Genomic DNA, 19,312 nt, shown 5'->3' with positions numbered 1-19,312 from the left:
GCCAGCGCCGGTTCAGCACGGCCGGGCGCCCTGCTCCGCTCCGCCTCCCGGGGCTGCCGTCCCGCCCTCGTGTCCGCGGAACCGCGCGAAAGGTCCCGAGGCCGCCGCGGAAACGAGCACCTGGCCCCCTCCCCTCCACGGCCCGGGGCTCTTCCCGGAGACAACTCTCTGGTGCGTGTTAACATCCCCTTGTGTCAAGCTGGGACCGGACCTTTCCCTACAGATCACATGCCAGACAAGCTAGGCGAGAGGGGACAACATTTGAGCCACAAGCCAAAACAGGTGATTCAGTGTTTTCCTTCACTCTTATATACTAAAGGACTAGGAATGCAGGTGCATGAAGCACTCCCTGCTAACTTCCAACCCTTCCACTTTGGGGCAGTAGTAGTGTGATATCTTCAAATGAAGAAGAAGGAAAAAAATACCAGAAATGTGTTAGAAAAGACCAAAGAAATCTAACCATGCTAATATAAAGGTATATTGACAGCTGTTGTACCAGAATTCATCTGCCAGCCCAGGACACTATTCATGAAAAATACCATCTAGAAGGGCCAACCAGCCCATCGCAGCATGAACTGCAGGAGCTGAAGCACAGCAGGCCCTGGCAGCGGGTGTCCACACCACCGACCAAGAAGGGGACACAGCCTGATCCAAGGGAAGGAGCTGAGCAGAGTTCTGCTGCCACCAAAGCCAATCAGATAAAACCCACTCAAGCCAAAAGGAACAGCAAAGAGGGTTTTCTCTGGTGTCCCTGACCTCAGTCCTGCTTCTTGCTGCCCTAGGAGTAGTGCAAAGGGCAAGGAGTGTCAGGGAGCACAGCAACCACTGAGGCTTACTCATAGGCGTGTGGGAAGAGATTCTGCTTGTGGACAGCTAAAGGTTGCCAGAGGGAAAAGGGAGAACTTGCTTCTCCTTCACCTGCCCAAACACCCAAGGCAGCGGGCAGCAAAGGAGGGACACTGAGAGGAGATCAAGGTTCCCAAACTGTGTGGAGCAAGGAGAAGCAGCAGCCAGCAAAGAGAGGAGTGTGGTGCAAGTTCTCAGGATGCCTGAAGACCGGCTGTTCACATCGCTGGGCTCTCAAATCATGCAGATGGGAAACAGATTAGAGGCACGTTGATCCTTTTTGAGAGGTAAATTAGACCTTACTCTCTAAAAGAGTACAAAGCACTGCATTTCTGCAGTATTATCTGCACAAAGCAACAAGAGACAAGCTGACAGCAAATGCTGAAGCAAGAGGGATCCAGCCTGGTTCAAACCATTGAGACCAAAGACATTCTGAAACCTCTCAGAAATACCAATAAAAACTGTGTCCACACATGGCACAATAAACACTGTCCAAGCTCTAGGGCTACCGAGGGCCTCTGGCCAAATGATGCCCTTGATAAAGCTCTGGTGATGACGCACCCCCTGCCCAACAGAAAACAGCAATTATTAGCGACAGTTTTTCTCTATTCACACCAGAGGTTAGACCCTCTTCTACAGCCTCATGCTGCCCACAGCTACTGCAAGCTGAGAGCCAGGTATGGGGGACACCAACATTCAGACCGTGAATTTTTACTTAGACCGAGAAGGGCATATAGGAGACTGATGATCAGCACATCCAGACTACAGTAGCCTCGTCAGTTCTTCTTGCTGCTAGGGTTCTTAGTGTTGAACAGACTGACTTTGTGGGCAGATGCCACAGACAGAGAAGGAGACTCGAGCTTGACCTTATCCAATAAAGTCTTCTTTATGGCTGCTGGGGAGATCGTCTCTTGGTCTGCCAAATGCTGTAGCTCCCTGCAAGGCAGTGGGGGGAAAAACTCTCGTTAGTTATAGCAAAAGGAAGAGACACAGGAGGGGTGGACAAGAGTTTGGTAGCTGCCTCAGGACTTCCTACGCGCCCACCTTGTCCGGATGCAGGAAGCCTCCACGGCATTAATGAGGAGCGAGCGAAAACCGCCACTCTCCAGAAAGTGCAGGGCATGGATGGTGGCTCCCCCGGGCGAGCAGACATTGTCCTTCAGCTGACTCGGGTGCTGCTCAGACTCCAACAGCATTCTGGCAGCACCCTGTAGCAAAGAGAAGAACAGGTGTCAAAAACTGACTGAGGAAACCTATTGTCAGATACTCCTGTTCTCCACTGCATAGAGCAGCACCTAAATACTCACAGTGGGCAAAACTGGTCTCCTGCCTCACAGTCATTAGCAGACTGCCAGAGTGCTCTTCTGAGCTGAAAAAGCCTGCGGGGGAGTCCTGGTTCTCCTGGCCCAGGCTCCCACAACACCATCAGCACCAGCAGGTATCTGCGAACACTTCCTCTATTCCCTCACCAGGAACTTGTGTCCAGTCAAATGAAACACATTTAAGTAAATTCAGTACAATGACTGAGATAATTTTAAATCATGAAATACAGAATCCTCTGCACCAAGCAGGCACAGACTCGGTGTATTTTGGAAAAGCAGATACTGACCAGCAGCGCCTGGGCTCCAAGCCGAACGGCCAGCCTGCGGGGAAGTCCCATCTTCACTCCTCCATCTGCCAGGGCATCCAGGGCAGTGAATGCCTGAGACCACACAGGGAGTAAGTGACTGAAAGTTACTCTCTACTCCAGAGCTAATGTTCTTAGGGAAAAAAAAAGAGACTCCAAGGCCCTAGGATCACAGTATGACTCCTACTGCTTACAAGGACTTGACAAATGTCACCTCCAGTCAACCAGTTTCCAGGTAAGACTGCTCCCCTTTACTGCAGAAGTATCGTACCCAACTTCCCCCCACCACTTCCAGATGATCTGGGGGGAGTAGGAGAAGTCAATTTCCAGATCACAGTAACAACATGTCCTGGTTCTGCAACATGGGCACATGGGCCATGCACACTGCCTATGGACTCCAGATTCATGAGATGGTTTATGGACTGTCAGTGCTGACCCAAACTGTTATGAACTGGACGCCTGGATTATGCATTCTATTGCAAATATAAGTAATTATAAAAGCAAGAATTCACAAGCTGATACAGCACAGACTTTCACCGCATGCAAAGCCCACTCCTCTCTCCATGAGTGTCACAAGTTGAGGAAGCAGCACATACATACGCAGGGCCACTGCCACTAAGCCCCGTTACAGCGTCTATCAGGTCTTCCTCCACTTCGGTGCAGAAGCCTACACTGGCCATCAGCTGTTCCAGGAGCTTCCCATCCTCCACATCAGCGTGAGTCCCAGTGGCATAGACTGTAGCACCTTCCCGGACAATCACAGGGGTGTTGGTCATGCACCTGATCACTTTTGGTGTGGGGCAAAAGGTGGACAGTTTCTTGCGGTAGAAAGTAATTGGAGATAGAAAGAAAGAAGGAACAGAGGGAAAAGGAGTTTTAATGTATATTTGTCATTCTAAACAGACTGCTTAGGACGAAACTCCCAAGTAATGTGAATAGAGGGAATAGAGAGGGAATTCTGCATCCCAGATTTCCTGCTTTGAGCTAAAGTGGACAAATTTTAAGGGTAAAGTCTGCAGAAGTGCCACCAAGCAGGGAGGTGGGCAGAGCTGCCACTGGGCGTAAAACCTGCAGCACCTCTGCTCCCACCTGCAAGTCTCTACACAAGCTCCCGCAGACACCTAGCACAAACCCTGCGGCATCCTAGGTGAGCTGACCCACCCATGGTGAGAAAGAGAAGATGCTGCAACATTTTGCCTAATAGGAGAGCTTGCAAAGAGACTACCTGATTCTAGCTTATTCTGACCAGTGCAGCTGAAGAGGCCCAAGGAGGTCAGCTGGCTGCAGCACAGACTGAGCCTTGCTGGCAAGCACCTGTGGATACCGTGCTGATCCCAGAGGCTAGAAAAGGGGGTGGGTAGGAGGCCAATCCAGCACCGTGCGGGACAGGGAACATTCCTTGTGCCCTGGGGACCGTAACGGAGGGCTCCACATACACCGGGTGCCAGTGGGCAGCCTCGGCTGCGCCTCACCTTCTCGATGGAGCTGATGGTGACACCGGCTGCGCAGGAGACCACTATGTGGCGGGCCTCGATGTCGGGGCCGACCTCGTCCAGGATGAAGGGGATGATGGGGGGCTTCACAGCCAGGAAGAGGACGTCGCTGCTCTTCACCGTGTCCTTGTTGCTCACCGTGAAGTTCACGCCCATCTTCTGCAAGGCCGAGGAAGGGCGGCAGCGGTGCTGGCTCTGCTCTGCACCCCGGCCCGCGGCACCCGGCCCACGCACTCACCCGCAGCCCGCTCACGGTGGGCAGCTCGGTGTCCGGGGAGCTCGCGGTGATCTTGTGCGCCGCCAGGATCCCTGCGGAGCACGGCGCGTTGAGCCCCGCGCCCGGGCGGGCCCCGCGCCGGCCCCGCCGCTCCGCACCCACCCGCCGCCGTGAAGCCCCGCGCCAGGGCGAAGGCGAGCTGCCCGGCGCCGATGAAGCCCACGCTCATGGCGCCGGCAGCGCGGCTCGAGTCGGTTCGGTTCGGTTCGGTTCGGTTCGGTTCGGTTCTACTCTGTTCTGGTCGGCTCGGCTCAGGTCCACTCCCGCCGAGCTCGCCTGTCACCGCGTCGCCGCCCACGTGGTCGCGCACCGAGCGGACTGCGGCAGGGACGCGTGGCAGCGGGGCGGGATGCCGCACCTCAGCCAATCAGCGAGCGGCAGGGCGGGACCGCACTGGGCGCTCCGCCACTCAGGGACGAGGGGAGGGGCCTCCGCCTCAATTCGCTCCAGCTATTGGTGCAACCTGTGTTTGGTGTTGCATCATTCGCCACCTACGGAGGCCGCCCGGTGTCAGCCCAGCGCGGGGCGCTCGTGTCTGGGCAAGGCGGCGCCACGAGGCGGCGCCCTCACCCCGCGCGCGGGCGCCGCGGTGCCTGCCGGGATCTGTAGTCCGGCGGCGCCGTTCTGGAAGGTTCGGTCTTATAGCCCCCCCCCCCCCCCCGCCCAGCGTGGGCACCGCCATCTCGCTTTATTTGGCTCTTCGCATAAAGACTTGTGCACCTGCGGCCCTGCAAGCTAGGGGCATCCACAGGGGCGCCCCATAACCAGGGCTGGGGCACAGGGCAGGGGCTGCAGAGAACGTACACAGATCAGTACACTGGTGAGGGCCTCGACGGGGCAGCGGCAGCCAAGGAGTCACCATTCCTGCCTCCGTGGCTGCCCTTGGGCCGGCTGCACCATGCAGTGCCCCCGGGCAAGGGGTGTGGAGGGTCTGCGCGGGCTCCTGCCTCGTGGCACCACCGCCCGTGCCGGGACAGGCGCTTCCCGGGAACGGAGCCCGCAGCGCCTGCCCTGCCGCCCAGCGCCCCGCGGCCGCCCCATGCCGCTGCCTCCTGGCTGCCGGGCACGGCTGGCAGAGCCGCCCCCGAGGGCTGCATCCGGCCCTGATTCCAGACATTCCGCACATGTTTCTGCCGCCCTTTGTCTGATCCAGCGTTGGAATCTCGCTGCTGCTGGGGTTTCTCCAGGAGGAATGCGGGTGGTGCATTTCGGGAATGGCTGCAGCCGGTGCATTGGGTTTAATGGGCACAGCAGGTGTGAGGAAGGACTCTCTCAATCCGCAGGGTGCCTTTGTGTTTCCTTTCCAGTTCCTTTTATCCTGCTAGCATCACCCTTCCCCTTCCCACCCCTTGCCTGCCCTGCAGGTGGGTGGTGGGAGCAGGTTGACGAACTGGTTCTGCTCCCCGGGAGGGAGCCCCAAACCGCTGCTTTCCTGCCCATGCAGACGCCTGTTTTGGTGGCGAGTGACTCATGCAGCCTTTCATTCTTCAGTGATGGTTTTCTCACTTTCTTGGAATTACCTGTGGATTCCTGAATGAGGAGATTTTCCTATGCTTGAACCAGGATGGAACTTTTATAATCCAACAAACATAAAAGTTATATTAGCAGGATTAACAGGCAAATTACTGGCAGCAAATGCCCCAAGTCTTGTAAAAGAGAAGGGTCAACACCGGAGCCTCCAGGGGCTCCAGAGTGGGGCCGTGTTCATCCCTTCTGCAGCAGGAGGTCCAGGGAAAGCAGCCCCATCCGTGCAGGTCCACTCAAAGGAAAGCTCTGCAGTAATGGGCTCTATAGACACCAAAACACCTTGAATTACCTAACCAGGCAGTGTTTTCCTTATGTATCTTTTTTCCTTTTCTTTTTTGTTCTTTTATTGATAGAAATAAATCTCCATTTTTCTCCTGAGGATGAAGTTTCTAAAACATTGTCTTTGAAGGATACTGAATCCTAGTGATCTTCAAAAGGGATACATATATAGATAGATAGATATGTATATAACCTTTGTGTATATACATGTGTATGTGTATGTATATATATTTCTGGTTGGGATCCAGGAGGGCCTTTGTAGGCTGACTGCAAATACAAACCCATAGATCCCAGTGAATTTAGGTACATCCTGATATTAGTGTATCAAAAAGTTGACAGTGATTTGTGTTTCAGAAATCTTGTTTTATGGCTGAAAAGTTATTTGATCATGATTTATTAATTAAGGGGAAGGATAATAATGGTCTTTTTTAAGTTGGATCCTAACAGGATTGGTTCTTAAAGTCATATTAAGCATCTATCGGATGTTCTCTGCCCTAGATTGGGTAATCTCATAGTTTCCAGTGGTTAGGGCATGTTTTAACCACTCAAGCATGAGGTTTAGATTTTTTTTTCCAGATGAGTGGATTGTTGTCCACAAGATCTTCTTTTGCCGTTTTGACCATGCTAACATTTTTTGCTCTGTCTTTGGCTGGCAGATGAGAAAGCTAAATCTGAACACACTGTTCTTGGCAATGATTTTTCTTTCCACTGCTACAGTCAGCGGTAACATAATTTCTATTTCCTTCTTGTTGTTAAGGCACTGGATTTTACCGCAATTGTCTCCCAGTTACCTATTCCTGTTGGGTCTTTTTTTGTGCCCTTACTATTGCGTAATTTGCATCGCAACAGCTGAGAATTTTGTCATATTCCTGCTAATCATTCCTGATCCCGGCAAAATCATCATAGTAGACAGCTAAAGGGAGCGTTAACCAGATGAGGAGCTTCCTGGCTGCCTCCACCGCACACAGGATTTGGCAGCGTCATCCGGCACCTGCCGCCGACTTCCCTCTCCTGGTCTCCACCAGCCTCTTCGTAGCTGCCACCGAGTCCTGGGAAGGGGCTTTCCTCAAGCAGCATTCCCTCTGTAGATCTGAACTTTGTGACACAATCCGTGATGATTCACACTCACCTATTTTAATTTTAACATGCAACAAAAAATAAATAATTTCTAGGTGTTACACATCTTAAATTGTCCAGTTTGAGTTTTTTTTAAAGGATAATTCATAAATGTTCAAAATTTCTTCAGCATAAAATTGCTCTGTTTGTACAATGCCTACTTAATGCAAATGAATTTCCTCTTCCAAATTCAGAATTTTAATTTATATAGTCTCTTAATACATTTGGGCTTGGGGATATGAGAAATAAAGCTCTGTAGTCCCTGCTTCAGACCTGCACCAAATACAGTTGGTCTTGCCCCAGAAAAGCTGACCATCCTCTTCCTGTACCATCTTCTGCATTTCCTGCCCTTGATGGGAACTTGTGGAAGAGAAAAGTCTCCTGGAAGCGTGTTTTGTTCATTCCTTTTATTATAGACAGTGATTCTTGCCCTGTCTCATGGGCTAACAATTGCAGTCTCTAAAGGCTGCTTCTAAACCAGGGAGCAGCACAACTACCAAAATCCATCTGTTCCAGCATATTTTTCCGCTGCTTTTCAAACCCACAGGAAGCCCCGATGAGCTGCACATTTCCTTCCCTTTCCCTGAGTGACTCTGCTACGAGGAATGGCAGTCAACGCCGCCAAGGCAGACTCGGATATACGGTTTTCTGGGGCTACATTCAGGCTTCATAAAAGGAAAAGTAAGTGGAAGTGTGTTTTCTGGCAGAAAGCAGGCGGCTGTGTCTGCTGAAACCCTCGCTCTGCCGAGAACAAGGTGAAAACACACAAGTCTCGGAGATACAGTCATCTGCCATACAGATGTATTTTGAATTGGTTATAAAATAAATCTTGCTTCTGAAAGTCAGCCTCTCCTAGACTTTAATTAAACCTAGCCCGCCTGCGTGCTTTCTGCACAAGTACTCAGACTGCTTTGGTTTCTTGCTGGATCAGAAATGACAAACAGTTTTTCCTATTAAGTTTGAAATCTGAGCCATGCTATGCAGGACTTCAAAGAGGGTGTTTTGTCAGGGATGGGTCAGAGAAATGCAGCTGGTTGGTGACGCAAAACGGTCGGGAACACTAGACCCTGATCTGGTCCGAGGCGGTGCCGTCTTTTTTTCCGGCAAGTTTGGTGTTTTGTACAGAGCTGCGAGACCAGTTCATCTTTGCATCCCCTTCCTTACCCCCTCCAAAACCCATGTTCACTCAAACTTCCAGAAAACAAACCAAAAACACGTTAATGCCAGGATAAAGAAAAAGCAGTGCAGGAAGCAAGAAAGAGCACGTGAGAAGCCACATTCAGGCCCTGCTGGAGTGAGGACTGCAAATGGCACGTGGATACTTTGCAGTTTGGTTCCATCCTGCAGCCTTTTTCTGGGCAGCAGAGCCCCAGTTTTGCAAAATTTAATTTCTGCAATGTCTCTGCTGCACAGGAATATCCCCTGCTTCCTACCAAGGTGCATGCCTGAGGGTTTTCTTGCTTTGTGCTGACAAGGGAGTAGGGAAGGAAAGGCAGGGACTGCTAATCTTCAGAATAACATCACACACCTATGGTGTTCTGCCCAGAAATATCCTGACTATAATCTCCCACACTTGCAAGCATTTCATGTCTCACCACATAGTACAAACCAACCCAAACTATGAAGGACCATTTTCTTTGTCCTTAGGACTTTCAGCTTTCTCACTCCCCAGGTAATCCCTTGATTACAGCTCAGTGTTGCTGGCAGTTTCCCAACCCCTTGTGCCTTTCCTTAGCATTTGGCTCCACAGTCCATGGGTTTGCACGCCCGTCCCCTCAGTCAGCACGTCCATGCTGGGGAGGTGGTGGGCTCTTCTGCACACTGAGCCCGTCATCTCCGCTGGGTTGCAGATGCTGAAGCCCATACAGAGTGACAGGGGAAGCGAGTTGCTTTCCACGATGGTCCACGCCCTCCCCACACAGCAGGTTGCTCCTTCGCTGGGCCAGTCTCAAGGTGCAAGTCAGGCTCAGATTCCCCCTCGAGCGCAGCTCTGCCTGCCGAGTCCCTCATCGCTTGTGTTGCGGCGCTTGGTGGCTCCTCTGCAGCCGATGGCTACAGGTGGGAGACGAAGCGGATGCGCTGGGAGTAGGCCAGGTCCACGACGTACAGCAACAGGTTGACGTAGGTGAAGATGGCGATGACCAGCTGGCTGTCCCAGGGGCAGCGGCCCTTGGCGCAGAGCGCGGGGCGCCTCGGGGAGCCGTACTTTCTGTCGAAGCAGAACACCGGCCAGATGACCGCGGCACTCACGTACAGCAGCACGGCCACGAAGGTATAAACCACCACCGAGCGCTCAAAGGGAAAGCCCAGCGTGGCAGTCTTGCCCGTGACACTGAAGGCCACCACCACCACTGTCACCACAAAGCAGAAGCTGAAGACAGCCACGCACCACTGCGTGGCCACGTACTTGCTGTACTGGCTGTCGTTCACCAGCGCCCCGAAGATGATGCAGGCCACAAAGGCCTGCACGATTTTCAGGAGGCCGGAGACCGTGGCCATGTAGCTGGCGACTTGTCCTGGCTTGGCCCTGGTCAAGAACACCTCCATGGCGTAGGCGAGGAAGAGGAGGCCCGCGAAGACGCTGGCGGCGATGCGGAAGTCCCTCACCTCACAGCCGATGGGGTAGCAGCCGAGCTGCACGAAGTAGAGCGGGTAGATAACGGCAGCGGTGGCAGACATGAGCGTGGCCAGCATGGCGAAGGCTGCGGTGAAGTTTCCCCAGGAGATGTGCAGGCAGCTGTGCAGGCGCGTGAACTCACAGGCGATGATGAAGACGGTAACGGCGAAGCAAAAAGTCCAGACAAACATGCAGAAGGTACCATAGGCTGCACTGAACCCACCCTGGTGGGCAACCAGGCTGAATGTAGTGCAGCCAAACACCATCTGCAGGAGACGGGCTACCCCCACCGGGGACGTCACCGCAGCCGTGTGCAGGTACGGCCCTCCCGTGCTCTCCATCCCCCTGGCAGCCCCCAGCCCACGCACCTGCAGCCCGGGAACCTGCTGGCGGCTCCGGCGCCGCTGCTTGGCCTGAGTCACACCAGACGGAGGAGCCGCAGCCCCGGGGGCCGCGCGTGACGCGGCCGGGGCAGCCTCTCAGCTGCCTGTGTGGGGAGGCCGCGACAGCTCTGCCTCCCGCCGTGTCCCTGCACCGGCTCCGCCGCCTCACGCCGTCCTTGTGGTGTCCCCTTCCCCGCACGGCGCCGCGAGCGGCAGCTCCTGCCGGCGGCCAGGCACTCAGTCGGGTCCAGCTCTGCAGCTGTAGCTCCGCGCTGGCGTTGCAGGGTCCCAGGATATATAAATAGGTGCTATATTAATAGTGCTGGAGCGGAGCGAGTCCTGCCCCCCGGCTCCCCGCATGGGTGTTGGTTACAGGGAGCCGCCGGTGCTGCCACAGCCGCTCAGTCCCCGGAGCACCGCAGCGCTCGCGGCCGGTGCGGCGCTCCGCGCTGCGGGAGCAGCAGCTGCAGATGGAGCATTTAGAGGCCGCATCGGGAGCTGACTCATCTCCCTCCATACAGGCAGCAATATAGTTATTTAACTGCTGTGAAAGGCCCTGCTGGGCGCAGGGCACCAGTGAGAACAGGTGACTCCTTTGGAGATACTGCTCTCACTGTCTCCTTTTAACCCTCCTGACTCTGCTTTATGTGAACAAGTTATTCTTGTATCTTTGGGTGCCAGAAATAAATGCAACTGTCAACATGAGAACGCTTTGATATACTTAGCTCAGCTTTGCAATACAAATGTCAGTATGGATGATCAAACCCTTGTTCCTCATTAAATCAAAGCTCTTCCTTTTTTTTTCCAGTCATTTTTGGTATATGTTTTTCCCAAACATGGTATCTACTTAATCGTCTCTTAATTTTAAAAGACCTGAATAACATTTCCACTGTAGTTTCACATTGGGGAAAGTGAGCAATGCAACTTCGAGACGTCCTTCAGCTCCCCCTTAGCGAGCCCCGGGCTGCGGCGCTCGGCACCCGCGCCCAGGCAGGAGACGTCGGCTCGGGGCCCGACCACAGGCACTCGGGAGGCTGCACGGCCCCCGGCCCAGCCAAGCACCATTCCCCTCACAGCTCCCTGCTCCGGCTTCCCGCATCACAGGTGCCATCCAGGCCTCTCTCCGCTCCAAGAAGGGGAGGCCGCGGAGAGCAGGAGCAGAGGCCTCCTTTCTGTGGGAGGCACCGGCAGAGGGCAATGGCACCCACACGGTGCTCGGGACTTTCCGTCTTACCTCTTTTGCTGTGGTCTCCATGTGGCAAACAGTGCCAAAGATGAACTTAGAAGCGCCAGGTTTGCAAAGACTTGGGAAATTTGTATTTATTGCACAAGTTTAAGGAGAAGTACAGAACTGGAAATTACCTCCTGGGTTACAGATTCCATTTTCCAGCTACTACTCACAGCAATGTTATATAATCTAATAAATTTATCAAGGTCCCCCCTTAAAAACATCTCTGAGACAGCCTTGCTCCCTGCTATACTTTTTGCAGGGCCACACAAAGCTGAGCATGTGGCTCCTGATTTCTAAGCACCCTTTTTCTCCCTCTTTGCAAGGTAAACAGGATATCTTATATCCCTCCCATCCACCTCCCAACACTCCTCACCTGTTCTAGGGTAAATTAACCTTTTAGAAACTGGTATCCCCAGTGGCAAGATACCGAGTATCTGAGGACAGCAGTTTCCCTCAGAGTCTCCCACTGATGAACTCCCACTGGGCAGCAGCAGCCGTGGCTCTGCTCAAGCACTGGCACTTTGCACTGATTTGCTCTGTTTGACTCCAGCCTCAAACAATTCCGCTTTTCATCAATGTTTTTCCAAGCCTTCTTGGTACTGAGGAAGCCTCTCAACTTTGTGGTATAAAAGTTAAATTAGAACTATCCTACTTTTACACCAATGCAATTAAAATATAGATGATATTGGTAGTCCTTAGATTAATCAGAGGGAAACTCTTGCATCTCAGTTCTGCTTGCAATGCCATTCAGTTTATCTTTAGCTACTTATCTTAAACTGTTACTAACGCCCACCTTGCACAGCTGAAATGCTAATTTCCTGTATGGTGCTGCCCAACTAACTGCTGATTGCTGAAGCCCATCAAAAGTAATTTATAGGAGGAGCATTGATTATTTGGGGGTTTATTAATTTATGACAAGAGATCTCACAAATCTCTTTACCACTTTAACCTGGCAAGACTTCAGGAAATGCTTGTTTTTTTTTGGTTTTTTTTTTTTTTTTTTGTTTTTTTTTTAAGTTTAGGCTCTGATTTTCAGTGTGCCTGTGTGTTGTGTAGCTATTTATACATGTGCAGGTGAATGCAAAGCAGGTGCTAAGCACCTCTATAGAGTGGATATAAATTGCTGCTGCTTGTGCAGGTTTGACTACAACTGCAGTGCAGAACTGCAAAAAGATTTTAGTGCAACAGTCTCTGTGCTCCTACCCTCAGCGATGGTCTCACTGTCCAGCCTCAGCCCTCAGTTCTGTGTCCTCCCCTGCTCTCCTCCCATAAAAACAAAGGGGATTCAGTTCCCTGCGGAGGGAGTGTTCCCAAACGATTACAAAATAAGAAATAGGTGGGTTCTTGTCCTGTGTTCTCTACCTTTTATGCTCCAAGTGCTTCCCGTTTTGAGGCAGGCCAGACAGTCTGATCAAACCAACGATTTCCTGCATTAGAACAATGGCCTTTGCTGTAAAAATAGATGCCTCTCTGCATCTTAAAACACAATGCCCCAGAGAAACCCACAAGTTACAGCCCTCAACTGACTGTGTTGGGCGGGTGAGAATCTCTGCACTTGGACTTCTCATTGCCACCTTTTCATTAGAGAAACAACGACAAGACAAACTGCAAGGGGAACACAAAAGTCTAATTAATATAAAATGTCAGTACCTCCCTCAGCCCTTTCCCAGACACAAGTGATCACAAGGAAAATCCATCCAAATGAGCAGCATATACAACTTTACAAAGACACATGAATGGTTCTCTGGTCAGCCCTTATAAATAGCATTTTACATATTAAAATAAATATGTCCATATTGCCAAAGTAGCAAGAGGTTTCTTCATTATTAAAAAAAAAATATGTTACAAAACAATATCATTTATTTTATATTTCTCGCTTATTTTAAAAAAAGTAATAAAAAGTCATTTTATAAAATAATACAAAAGTAAGTTGAGTACAAGAGTGTCCACCCCTAGTGTGTCCTTGGTTTGTATGCTATGACACATCATGAGACACTGACCTCCAGGAAGTCATGTAATCATTCCTTCACTTCTAGTTGGTCAAAAGAAATCCAGTGCTTGCTTTTTTTTTTTTTTCACCACTTGTATCAAGTCTATGATGTAAAAAAGATGGTGGCAAGGGAAGAAGTCCTAGATCTGGGGAAGGTTCCACTGCTATTTATGACTTTGCTATTCCCTGCACCAGATTGTCTTGTGTAGCACAGGGAGAGGATGTGAATGGCCAGAAGTGAGCTCTGGAGCGTGGAGGTGACGAGTTCCACTCAAAGAGCAAAAGGAAGAAATTGCTCTTTTCTTGACACGTCCTGTATGTGCAAGATTGTGGGAGCCTGTGGGCGTGTGGGGTTCGAGCCTGCGTGAGTGTGGGCGTGCGCCTGTCTGCGTGAGCATGAGGGAGATCAGAGAGGCCAGGGAAGGACTTAGAGCTTCCTCCACCTGCCCTCATCTTTGCCCCTCAGGAGATCTCCTCCTAGTTACCACTGCTGAGCATTCCCAGGAGCTTACTGGGCTCCAGGCCCTGTTGCTGTGCCATCTTCTGAACATCGAAACCCATGTGCATGAGGAACTGGATCACATTCATCTCCTGCCCTGTGAACTGGTCTCTGATGGTTGGGCACGAAGGGTTGCAGTGGGGCCATGGACAACTGTCAATCAGATGAATCGGGCAACCTTTTAGAGGAGTTTTCCCGTTTTTGTTGCTCTCATGTAGGCTCCGATCCCAACAGTGCAAGGCACGGGGTAATGACGTCCCCTTCACTTGGATGTCTGTCCAGTGACTGAAAACACAAACCAAACAGGTTGCATCAGAGAAGTCAGGCTGTCAGAATGGCCAAGTCCCCTGCTGTTCCCCAACAGCCTTTCCCATAATCTGCAAAAACACTCACTTGCGTGTAATGATCTCGTGAGACAGGCAGGCAGGAGCAAAGCTAGCACTGAATAGAAAAAAAAAGGAACACGGATCAGGTCAAGGTAATTTCTGTTAAATAAAACCTTCTTGGCTAGTTAGAGAGTGGAAGTTTTGCTGCCCATGGTAAGAGATCTGGAAACAGCAACAGCTGTTATGGTATAAAGCACAACTAGACTGGAAAGTAACTTAAGGAAAAGGGGCTCCATCCTTTGCGCTGCTCTCACACAAGAAATTAAGTTTCATTAACAATTCCTCCTCTATTGTCTCATCAGCTCTCTGGTTGTTCCACAGTCAATACCTTTCAACACACCCTGCCAGGTTGACTGCCATGCAGTGGATGGCAAGGAGTCTCAGACTTCCTTCACCTTGGAGGTAGGAAATGAAAAAAAACCCACATTCTTACGGATAGTAACAGATTACTGACAATTGCGAACCTGGAACTTATTTTGCACTTACTGAGAAATGAAAAAGGAAAGATTATTAAAGTAAACTACATATGTTTATGACAGAATTTATGACACTTTTTTTTGCAGAGCTCTAAGAAATGTTACCCTTCTGAATAAAGCACTTCTCTTTGAAATAAAAATGTCAGCTTTTCTTAGAGAAAGACTTACGTTACATCCTTCAAGGTGTTTCTCAGCTCCCTACCCAGATTCTGGATGTAGAGCCACTGCCCCTCCTGAACAGGCTGACCAGTTAGGTGTACGTTGTCTACAGTAAGTTGGGCCTCATCAAAGAGCCACTGGACAATGAAGACTGGACCTAGAAGGGCAGAAGAATTAAAAATAAATACTTACAATTAGTTACAAATACCAAAAACCCTAGAATCCACTCTAAAACTCTTCTCATACTTACACCGAAGAGTGGGATAAATCTTGTATCCAAAAAAGCAATTCCATTCCTCTCCCTCCTTAAACTGCAGTTTGCAGCGCTCAGGAACAATGCCATTCCAATATCTAGAAGATAGAGCAGTAACAGGATGAAGGTCATAACGCCGTCTTAACAACTGTCCTTCCACATCCTAGTCTATTTCTGTTCTGGTTATAGTTTCAGCTTATTAATAGCAGAACTTTTCCTTGGCTACTTTGTGCTATCAATGCATTTGACAGCATCTGCAATTACACACATGCTTTTTTCATGTCTATATTTTAAATAATTTTCTTTTCCAATAAAATCACCCAGTAAGCCACCAATATATACAAGTACTTTTTTAAGAATCAAAATGCAGGAAGAAAGAGGAGGATGGCATCTCCTCCTCACTTTGATGTCTTACAAGGAGTTGCTTAGAGTATCTGGTTTTACCTTATTCCTCTCTTGATGGCTTCTGTTGGAGCACAGGTTATGGTATCTATACAGTCGGTTCTGCGATACTGTTTGTTATCCAGGAACCAGCCAGAGTCTGCCAAGCCTCGAACCTGAATCCCCTGATAACCCATCTCCTCCAGCTGCTCTGCCACTCGATCCACGTTCAGGAGCACTCCTGTCCCTCCAGCGCTGCAACGGCAACATTAACACTGCGGTCATGGAGCAGATACTCCTAAAGGAGTGTAGTAAAATGCTCCTAAAGGAGCATTTTATGAGATCTTCCCCCTAGGAACTGCTTTCTGCTGTGGCAGCCTCCTGTTCTTCACAGGAATCCTGTAGGTACCTACCTGCTTCCTGCTAGCAGCAACACTTTTGCAGTGCTGAGACCTTTCCCCACCAGCTCTTTTATAACCTCCTGAATGATCAGTGCTCCCATGAAGGCATATTCACCTGGAAGAGAGAACTCAGTGTCATCAAGCTGTTTGCGGTGAAGGTCAAGTCTTTGCTCTTCTCCACAGATGCTTAAGAAGCTCTGGAAGGGAGCACAAAGCAGGCCCATTTTCCCCACCTATACCCATCGGGTCTAATAAGATACATTCCCCCAATACAAAACTTGCTTCCCCAAAGAACAGAACCTGAATACAGAGGGACTGTTTGTAGTGAAAATAAACTACCTCCAATATACAGTAACATGGACACATCTTTCTACCTTAGTGTTAAGAATTGATAAACTTCAAGAAGGAAAATAAGAGCATATCAGGAAGATGCTGGATCCTTTCCCTATAGATGAAGAATATTCTTATCTTCCTATAAACTAGAACCTCAGTTCCCATTTACTGCATCCTTTCTTATTCCAATCTGTAAAGCCAATTCAGTCATTCAATATTTCAAAACATGTTACCTTTACACACACCACTACCTCCTTTGCACCATCAAAAAGTAATCATCCTTGTTGAAGTGTAACTGTGTTGCAGCAACAATGATAAGAAACTATAAAGTAAAAGGGCCCCTTACTATGACAAAAAGTATATTTCTGGAATCCACAAATGGCTAATTTCTCAACTTAAGATTTCAGTGGAAAGAGATATTGGGCAACAAGTGGTTGGCTCCAAGACCACAGTTCAAAGACCTACTCAGAGAAAAGCATTCGACCTTCTGACTTTTCAATGCCACATCAGAAAGCATCTTAGACCAATTTCTTTCACTCACACCAGTGTACATCAGGAGTAATTCCATTCCAGTCAAAGAAAACTCACTGTAAACAAATGAGAGGAAAACTAAGTCCTTGGTGACCCTCCAGGATAGTATTACATCCAAATACCAATCCTGCTCAACTTGGGAAACCCAACAAACTACATGAGGTAGAACAATTCATTTGTGTAAATCTGGCTTAATCCCAGAGAGGACTCCTTTAACTCTGGACCTCCTGGAGTCTTCTTTAAGCAGACTCCTAGATATATGTTATTGTCAAAATGACAACTGATGTAAAACAAACATGTATGATGATGAGCTCTTCTTTGCTTTCCAAGGCAAGCTGCAGACAGCTTTAGCCTGACATATGATGGCTTTTTTCAAAGGCCAAATATCTTCCTGATACAAGCTTGGAACGAAGGTTATCTCACTTGCCTCTCAGATCAGCAAAGCCAAAGTTGCATGCAACAAGTCACTGATTTGCCGTGTGCTGGATTTTAGAGATTCATCTAAAAGGAATTTAGTACCTCTAATCCTTGCATATTGCATCAGTATAACATCTCTACAAGTAGTGGCTTTGAACTATGTCAAAACAGGCTGGGCTAAAAAGATCAGAATGCTCTATCTGGAAGTCGCTTGATATTCTTTCTTGTCCTTTAGCAAGAAAAAAAGACCATTCTTCATTCATGTAATTTCACAGAAGTCTGGCCATGTCCTTTAACGTGTGATGTCTGTGGCAGCACCAGCCCATCAGCAACACTCACTTTTCTCAGACTTGGAAGAAGCACCACTCCAAACATCACTTGAGCAATAAGGGATGAATCTGCAAAAGAGAAGTGTGTGAGAACCAATGTTCCTTTGACATTTCAAAAGGGGTGAGGGCAGGGTCAAGTAACTGGAAGAAAATTAAACCCTGGTTGAGGGGAAAAGGAAAGAACTTCTCCAGTCAGACACTTGCATCCCTACCTATGCAACAAGGTAACAATTACAACTGTCTTGTGTTTTCTTCCAAAGACTATTAATCTTAGTGAGTTAAATCAAGAAATAATATGTATTTTATTCGTCTAACTGAAGAGCCCAGCTCAGTGAATGGAGCAGAGGATCCAGATTTTGCTCTTGTCTGACCCACTGATGTGGTGGGTGGCCTGCCACAGAGCAGCTCTGCACCTCAGTTTACCATGTGTGACATGAGGAGACTTTGTCTATGCAGGGTGAATCCTGCCACTAGAGGTTTATGCAGTTATCTTCCTATTTTCCTCTCCAGCTTGTGGGATGCAAATTAACATGTGAGTCTGCTGCCATTCCCTTCCATACGCTCACATAAACTAGTATCTTCCTATTTCTCTTCCCTGGACTAGAAGAGCTACTCTATGCTCCTTTCAGATTGGCAAAAGTAAGACATGCTATCAACCCACCACCCATAATACAATTTGCAACTTCACTTATTTGAGAAGACTCTCTGAGCTGTCCCCAGTTTTTCATTAGATCACCACATCACTCCAAGCAGACTAGACTTATGTTTCTCCACACCTTGCCATCACAACTCATTAGATAGACAAACCAGGGCAAATGGGGAAATGCATGCTTTTCCCTTGGAGGCATTAGTCATTTCTATCTCTGCAGCATTCCTGCTGGCCTAAAAGACTGGAGATGCTGCTTGAGAACAAAGCTATTCCCTGTATTTGTCTGTTCTTACACCATGTTGGCATTCCACCAGTGGGGATTTTCTTCTGGTTGCGATGACAGGATCCCAGTTCCTGCAGAAACAAGACATGTGTGCCTATTGCTCTGCGTTTTCAAAGCAACTGTGCCAGCCTAGCACAGGACACAGACCATACCCACGGGAATTAGGTGTGCGCCTCGGCAGGGCGCCGGGGTCCGAGCGGGCGCTGCGGCTGACCCGGTGCCAGGTGGCAGCGTGGGAACTCACCGACTCTGGTGACTGGCCACTGCTTGGAGCTCATGAGTCGCCGCATGGTGTCGAAGCGAGTGTCGCAGTTCTCCCGGTTGAAGCAGTACCAGCCTCCTGCCGGGGACGGGGGATCCATCAGTGCTGCCCTGTGGCACCTGCCAGCACGGGTTGGGCCGGGCAGAGGGGACAGCACATGGGGGGAGACAGCACGGTGCCAGGATGAGGCTGTGACAGTGCCCAGGGGAAGGTGGTAGGGATGGCACCCAGAATGGGATGCACATGGAACCGATGACAAGATGGGGACCGCAGAAGCTCTGCGTCTGGGGTGGAGGCGGGAGAGGCAACGCTGAAGTCCGTCCGACACCACTGGCCAGCGCCTTTTCAGGAAGCCCCCCCAGCGCCGGCTGCCCCGACGGCAGGACTCACCTTCCAGGAAGAGCAGCCAGCGCCGGCTGCCGCGCGACTCCTTCAGGTAGTAGCTGTGGGCGGAAACGGGCGGCGTGAGCGGGGACTCCGCGCGTGGGGCCGCAGTGCCGGGCGGGGGTCGCCGGGCGCGGGGGGCCGCTCGCTGCACCTGTCGCGGCGGCGCCGCAGGCCGCCGCG

General features: G+C 50.1%; 3 protein-coding genes across 5 annotated transcripts in view; all 3 read right to left on the bottom strand.

Annotated features, from left to right (window-relative positions):
* The window catches only part of PYCR1 (pyrroline-5-carboxylate reductase 1), a 20,840-nt gene extending 16,246 nt beyond the window's left edge, over positions 1-4,594 (bottom strand). The window contains exons 1-7 of one of the 3 annotated variants that reach the window (XM_026036820.1): positions 4,346-4,591; positions 4,205-4,275; positions 3,946-4,125; positions 3,070-3,291; positions 2,456-2,548; positions 1,891-2,054; positions 1,456-1,782 (exon numbers count right to left, since the gene is read on the bottom strand). In XM_026036820.1, coding sequence (XP_025892605.1) covers positions 1,623-1,782; positions 1,891-2,054; positions 2,456-2,548; positions 3,070-3,291; positions 3,946-4,125; positions 4,205-4,275; positions 4,346-4,412 — 957 coding nt within the window. In that variant the 5' untranslated portion in view covers positions 4,413-4,591 and the 3' untranslated portion in view covers positions 1,456-1,622. Of the gene's footprint in view, positions 1-1,455; positions 1,783-1,890; positions 2,322-2,455; positions 2,549-3,069; positions 3,292-3,945; positions 4,126-4,204; positions 4,276-4,345 lie in introns of those variants that run through there. The other 2 variants (XM_026036822.1, XM_026036821.1) reach the window with 2 other exon arrangements.
* A 4,264-nt stretch (positions 4,595-8,858) lies between these two features.
* MYADML2 (myeloid associated differentiation marker like 2) lies at positions 8,859-10,135 on the bottom strand. The gene has a single exon (XM_026036817.1). The coding sequence runs from the start codon at positions 10,121-10,123 to the stop codon at positions 9,218-9,220; it is 906 nt and encodes a 301-aa protein (XP_025892602.1). The 5' UTR covers positions 10,124-10,135; the 3' UTR covers positions 8,859-9,217.
* Positions 10,136-13,320: 3,185 nt separating this feature from the next.
* NOTUM (notum, palmitoleoyl-protein carboxylesterase) lies at positions 13,321-19,183 on the bottom strand. The gene is made up of 10 exons (XM_026036884.1): positions 19,136-19,183; positions 18,728-18,823; positions 18,494-18,554; positions 17,562-17,620; positions 15,954-16,056; positions 15,604-15,795; positions 15,157-15,257; positions 14,916-15,063; positions 14,279-14,326; positions 13,321-14,170 (listed from the first exon to the last, which is right to left on the bottom strand). Exons 2-10 carry the CDS (start codon positions 18,771-18,773, stop codon positions 13,864-13,866), a joined length of 1,065 nt encoding a protein of 354 aa, XP_025892669.1. The 5' UTR covers positions 18,774-18,823; positions 19,136-19,183; the 3' UTR covers positions 13,321-13,863.
* Between the last annotated feature and the right edge of the window lie 129 nt (positions 19,184-19,312).

The sequence above is a fragment of the Nothoprocta perdicaria genome, unplaced genomic scaffold (assembly GCF_003342845.1).
Source record: "Nothoprocta perdicaria isolate Ctin4 unplaced genomic scaffold, notPer1 scaffold_187, whole genome shotgun sequence".
Lineage (NCBI taxonomy): Eukaryota > Metazoa > Chordata > Aves > Tinamiformes > Tinamidae > Nothoprocta > Nothoprocta perdicaria.
Note: the sequence above shows the minus strand (reverse complement) of the source record. Positions and strands in the feature narration are given on the sequence as shown.

Bases quoted from the DNA above. Each gene is read 5' to 3' on its own strand.
- NOTUM (XM_026036884.1), bottom strand. From the start codon at position 18,773: ATGCGGCGACTCATGAGCTCCAAGCAGTGGCCAGTCACCAGAGTCG. The intron at 15,258-15,603 runs GTAAAACCAGAT...TCTATCTTCTAG, and splicing joins GCCATCAAGAGAGGAATAAG to ATATTGGAATGGCATTGTTC. The intron at 14,171-14,278 runs GTGAGTGTTTTT...TTGTGTTTTCAG, and splicing joins CACGAGATCATTACACGCAA to TCACTGGACAGACATCCAAG.
- MYADML2 (XM_026036817.1), bottom strand. From the start codon at position 10,123: ATGGAGAGCACGGGAGGGCCGTACCTGCACACGGCTGCGGTGACGTCC.